Genomic DNA, 6,178 nt, shown 5'->3' on the forward strand with positions numbered 1-6,178 from the left:
TGAAAGTTGACATGCCCCTGGCCGTCACATGTCCAGAAATAGTTTTAAAAACTGTTGCACCAACTGAACGTACACTACTGTTGGGGTCATCTCTCTTTGTCCAGTTGTTATTGGTGTAAATCATCAGTTGTGGCATGCATTTTACAACTGAAATCATATATTTTAGGGATAGACAGCACTGTTGAAGTTCCCTAAAATGTGTTGCACTTGTAGGTTGCTTTGCTTTCACTCTTCATCTGGAAAGTCTGGACATTGTGCTGTTTATCATTTGAAGCCTCTCGTCTTGTTCAAGGGGGTCTGAAAGGTTCTGACTTCCTTTGTTCATTTTCTTTATCAAAATACTGCTTCACACGCATTTTTGGTGACTTTTTTGTTATACCTTTTGACAGTTTACTTCTTAGCTTTGTACCATTTAAGGTTATTGACTGGTCTTGCTTAATGTAATTGCTTAATTGTCATTAAAAAGTGGAAAAATGGAGGTGACCCCAAACTTTTTAATGGTAGTGCAAGTTCAAGGTGTAGAGTCAACACCAACTGCTACATCATAACACCTATGATGGGGGAAAACAGACTGTTTTATTACAGAAGAGAAAGTATGAATATCACATCTTATTGTAACTAATTCATATGGTGCAACACTTACTGTCTCCATCATTACCTTAAGACTGAGCTAGAATTAAACTTACCTGGTGGCTGTGCACTGAGTTTAGTGTGTGGCTAAAAACATCCTTATTTATGGAATTTATTTACAATATTTTGAATTTTACCATTGATTTACTTTTGCCTTAACTGTATGGGAAAAAAAAGCTGACCTATTGCTTTGAAATGCATAATTTGCCTTTAAAGGGGCAGTTCAAAAAAATTCTCACCTGTTTTTATTTGTTCATTATAAAGTAGTTCCATTTAAAATTGTCTGCAGCAAAGTCTGTGGACTATCCAGAGTAACAAGGATTGTGTGTATGGAAAGTACTTTTACTGTATAAAAAAATAAAATTCAAATTGTATTAAATTCAATTTCAGTGTGTTGAAAATCAAACTAAATTACACTCACCTCTGTTGTTCTGGGGTGGCAGCAGATACCAGCAACAAATTCTGAGCAAATAAAACCAAAACTAACTGCATGGCTAGATGCCATTCTAGGTAAAAACTCTAGTTTTTAGTAACTTGGGTATCAGACCCTTTAAAAGGCAAATATCAGTACTGCCGTCATCACTTACCATATAATGATGTAGTAACAAAAAGGAAATTAGTTTGACATTATATCGTATTAATTGCCATACATTAGTCTAATTGCAGTTCTGTGCTCTGTCTCTCCAGAAGCAGCGAGCATGCCAAGCATCAATCTCCCTGGGCCAGACAGTGATCTCCAAACACAAGAACCTGCGCTACTACAGCTCCAAGGTCACCCAGATCACTTGCCAGACATTCTACGAGGTCATGTTTGATGATGGCTCCTTCTCCAACGATACCTACCCCGAGGATATAGTGGTGAGAATATATTTAATTAGACGTGTTATAAGTCACCTCCCAGGTGTGAGGTCAGATATTAAAACCCTGTCATTGCATGAGGGATTACCTATAAGCTTGTTTAAATACTTCTAAGTGGTGCAAAAAACAGTGGTGATCCAGAGTCATTTTAAATCACTTCTGTCATAAAGCTTTTTGTATATAGCATGAGACAATGATTTGTGGAAATGCCATTCAGATAAATAGACTATCAGAGGACTGCAGAGTTGTCATTGCAGCAGCAAATTATCACAAACATGACCATTTTTGATGAGTTGAAATTCATAGTTCTCTTTCAGTGGCTTTGTTTCATGTTTGACAGTGGGACTGTCTGGCATGGCCTCATCAGAAGCTCCTATTGCATTCTGCCAGAATTGACTGAAATTAAGCATGTCAGTTTGAGGGAGGGAAAAGACCCTTCCCCCAATAAAAGAGGGCAACAACTCTCACAGTCATTCAAAAACCTCAATTTGCTACCCGCAGAAGTTCTATCTCTTGAGCCAGCTGTCACTCCAGGACCAATAACACAGGCATTAAACCTGGTCACCTGGCGCTTCAGTCTTGGTGTGCAGTTTCTTGAGAGAACTGCTCATACTGGTCTGTCACCAAACAGTAGTTTGAGCCGCTGACTGTGAGTGAAAAGTGTCAGTGTGGGGTTACCATCTTTTAAACGGGGAGGGTCCCTTTCAACCTTGACACTGATACACTTGGTTCTAGCCAATCTTTGCTGGCTGAATGCAACAGGAGCTTCTGATGAGGTCACACCAAAGGCATTCCCAATGTGAGAAAGCCATGCATGCTTCTCAGAGAACCATGGTTATGTAAATAACCCAAAGATTTGTTGAGGTGGTCATGGAATTGGCGTGCTAAACATTGTTTAGGTAACTGATCAGCACAATCAGACATTTATGTGCATTACTTTATTAGTGAGGACATTCCACCCATTTGCGTACAGTCAAGATCCTCAACCTTAATTAACGTAGTGTTTTTTTTTCAATGTACAGCAAATTGCACACCACCTAAATTCTTACTGCAAGACTTTTAAAATGAACTTTTTTTTTAAATCTTGAAACTATTGTCTTCAAATATATTACAAATAATGGTTATTTATAAAATCTCTTTTTCTTCCTTAAAGCTTGATGGGATCAAGTGCACTAATAGGTTGTCAGAATTAGGTTAATATCTTCATACTCCATTCAAACAGTAATTGGAAAACTAAAGAGAGGTTGTTTCAGCATGAAACCACTGAATGTAAATTATTTTTCTCATTTTGTCTTTCTAAGGACATTTTGACACACTCAGGCGCTTACATGGCCAACCGTTATTTTCTTATATTTTCAGAGCAGAGACTGTGTGAATTTGGGTCCTCCTGAAGTAGGGGAAGCTGTTCAAGTGAAATGGCCTGATGGACTGTTCTATGGTGCCAAATACTTGGGATCCAATGTCTCCTACATGTACCAGGTACACACACCCACGCAGTCATGACAGTGGTCAGTGTGGAGGGGAGGAGACAGACATAAGACACAGTTATGCAGGTTTTATTATTATTTTTTTTTCTGTCTGTTATACAAATTTGCACACTCAGTTGCAGGTCAAAGCAAGATGGCAGTAAACTTGTTGAACTCCGTCAGCATCAGAATCATCATGACTGCACTGACGTCAGGGTCCCCAAGTTTATGCATGGAGAGCTAGAGAGAGAGGACACTTGAGACAGTGAGAGGTCCTGAAGTCATGTTGTTGGGAGAATGAAAAGATAGGAATAAAACATTATTCATGGTTAAGGCATATGGGTAAAGAAAAGATGGAGAGAGTGAGAAAGCAAGAAGGGAATGAGGGGGAAGGTGGCAATCTGCATTATTCAAATTCACTTAAATATGCACTAAGCTAGTCATGCAGCTTCCGCTTGAAGCTTTATTTAGTTGAGCTGGGCGTCACCTATTAATTATGCACAAATGCATCTGTGACGCACACACTGTCTAAGATACGTCAGACTTCAGAAGAAGGCTGAACAAGAACCTTCCATTGTCAAAGTGCATTTATTAGTATGTAATAGCTTCAGGCTGTGTTTTACTTCCACAGCTCCATTCTTCGTGTGTTGATAACAGTAACTGTGATATCCAGATATGACTGTTAACGAGTCTGGATTTCTTAAACATGGTTTAAATTATATGTAGACTGGTCAAAGAAGCAGGTTCTTGCAAAGGTTCAGGTTTATTGACAGTTGGATCATGAGAGAGAGAGTTATAGGGTGAACCTCATACATAAACTCATTTGCAGCTACAACTAAAATGAAAATGTATCAAACATGAAAAAAAATCTACCCTTGTTCATGAGTGGGATGTCAAAGGTCAAGGTCAAAGTGTTTATTTGTCATATGCAGTTAGGAAACATGTTTCCCTGTACAATGAAGTGTGGCAGAAAAAAATCAAATTTAGACACAAGTGAATAGTTAATGAAATGTTATAATAAAATGCCTTTACTAAATATCTGCTAACATAAAAAAACATCAGTGGGCATCAGCACTCTTCCCTTCCTCAGCATGTGTGAACTCGCAGCACTAACTGTGGAATCATTAGTGTTCAGACATCCTGAAGAAGTAAAGTGTGTAGATATGCAATGATATAAAAAAAAAAGTTAATTTTATCATCAGCCAGCCACTTGAGTGGTGTCTAAATTGGATTTTTCTTTCTGCCACATCCCCCTCATGGGCAAGGGTATTTTTTTTTTTTTCCCCCTCCGTGTTCTTGAAACTTTCTTTCAAATTGTTTAATGGTCTGAAATTCTACCAACAGGTGCCTCAAAGAAAACACAGGGCAGAAAATAAGTCAGCAGCACTTGAAGCTGCTCAATAAGCTGGTTGAGTCAATTGAAAGCAACTCAGTTGAGAATATCAACATTTTTATCAGCAAATCTGAATCATTGAACAGACAGTAAAAAACTGTCAGCGACATCTAGGGGCAGGCCAATTAGATTTTGAAAAGGTCCTTGTGGAAATTACACTCTTACCAGTGTGTGTGCACAGTCCATTTAACACTGCACAGATTGCTGAATGTTTAACCGTTGTCTTAGGTGGAGTTTGAGGATGGGTCTCAGGTGCTGGCAAAGAGAGAAGATGTGTATACTTTAGAAGAAGACCTGCCTAAAAAGGTGAAGCGTAGACTTGTAAGTATTAACCAATGTGCAACACAAGTAATATCATAGTTTGACCCATTAACAAAGTCACAATTATTTTGCCACCTGGGACTTTTATTTGCTTAGTGGTGTACTCCCATGTCTCCTTTTTTTTTTAGTCCACTGCCTCGAGCATGCGTTTCCAGGACACCTTCTTTACCACGCAGGGGGAGAGGAAACGGCAGAGAACACCTAATTCACGCTTTCAGAAAGACTATGTGGCCCTGCCCGGCCTCCGTACAACTGCCAAAAGCACATGGGAGCAACGCAGTCACAAAGGAAAATGAAGTCACGGAGAAAAATCACTGACTAATGAATGCACTGAATTAACAGTGGATGTACAGGGGAGGTTGAGAGAGTGTGTGTGTGTGTGTGTGTGTGCTTGCTTGTTAAATTTTTGGATCTATTTTGATCTTGACTATTTCCCACACAACTTCCTTGTGAATAGATCGGAGGAAACGGCGTAAAGGAATGAATGAGTCTGGTTATACTGATGTTTATGAAAGTGTGCTTGTACAAGATATAGTCAGTTACTGGTGATTAGGTGCTTTGACAGAAGATTTCTGACTGGACAGCTGGACTTTTCTAGAATGGGCTAACAGAGGACATTGTTGCCTTGGTGGCCTAGTGCTTTCACATCCATCAGGGAAAATAAACGTGACTTACAATTATCATGTCACCCTTTTTGAAAACTTTTTTTCTTTGTACACAAAAAATTCAGAAGTGAGATTTTTCTAAATAGCTTGCCTAAGGTAACTCTTTTTTTCCCCCTCATTTTGGTTTTGAATATTTCTGCAGTTTGCTTGTAGTATTTTCATCATGTCTTACTGCTTCTCTCTGCATGTTTAAACATCGTCTCATAACTGCTTCTGCTGGGCCAAGTCCAATTACACCACAGTGGCTTTCTCTCTGCATGTTTTTAGTCCTTACATGCATTAATATGAAGTGTGTAATTGGACATTGAAAAGTTAATGGTTACAGAAACAAAGGGAAAGAATGGACCACACTACTTATTCTACTTGAGGTTAAAGATTCAGACAGGAAGCTACGTCTGTTTTGGATTTTGTGCCCTGTTAACGTGAAATGCTACAGTTGCTCAGTTGAATGAAACACTGAAACTATTTAAAATTTTTTATTTATTTTTTTGCTTGCTATAGTTAAACTATTGCTAACTGCTGTAAGGAAAACAATTAAAAATACATTTTTTTAAAGTGTCTTAATTTTAATAAAATTCAATTAAGAATTAAGTAATTCCAGGTGCAGCAGTAAAAGGTTTGAATTTAATAAATGAGTTGCATATGATTTTTAGTTCTCGGCACATCGTGGAACAATAACTAGATATTCTAAATTTATTTTTTTAAAATATACAATAAACCAAACGGTGACCATCATATACAGATGTCTTAAATATGTTAAGGGAAACTTAATTCCTGCCTCATCAGAAGCTGAATGAGGGCATGAAATGACTGCTGGCTGTCAACCAGCTACAGATTGCAGTGGT

At 38.3% G+C, this 6,178-nt stretch overlaps 1 protein-coding gene across 1 annotated transcript in view; it reads left to right on the forward strand.

Annotated features, from left to right (window-relative positions):
• The window catches only part of kdm4c (lysine (K)-specific demethylase 4C), a 30,433-nt gene extending 24,688 nt beyond the window's left edge, over nucleotides 1–5,745 (forward strand). The window contains exons 21-24 of the mRNA XM_020596974.1: nucleotides 1,318–1,488; nucleotides 2,848–2,967; nucleotides 4,576–4,668; nucleotides 4,797–5,745. Of these exons, the coding sequence (XP_020452630.1) occupies nucleotides 1,318–1,488; nucleotides 2,848–2,967; nucleotides 4,576–4,668; nucleotides 4,797–4,964 (552 nt within the window). The 3' untranslated portion in view covers nucleotides 4,965–5,745. The remainder of the gene's footprint in view (nucleotides 1–1,317; nucleotides 1,489–2,847; nucleotides 2,968–4,575; nucleotides 4,669–4,796) is intronic.
• Nucleotides 5,746–6,178: the final 433 nt, after the last annotated feature.

The sequence above is a fragment of the Monopterus albus genome, unplaced genomic scaffold (assembly GCF_001952655.1).
Source record: "Monopterus albus unplaced genomic scaffold, M_albus_1.0 scaffold32.1, whole genome shotgun sequence".
In the NCBI taxonomy this organism is placed as follows: Eukaryota; Metazoa; Chordata; class Actinopteri; order Synbranchiformes; family Synbranchidae; genus Monopterus; species Monopterus albus.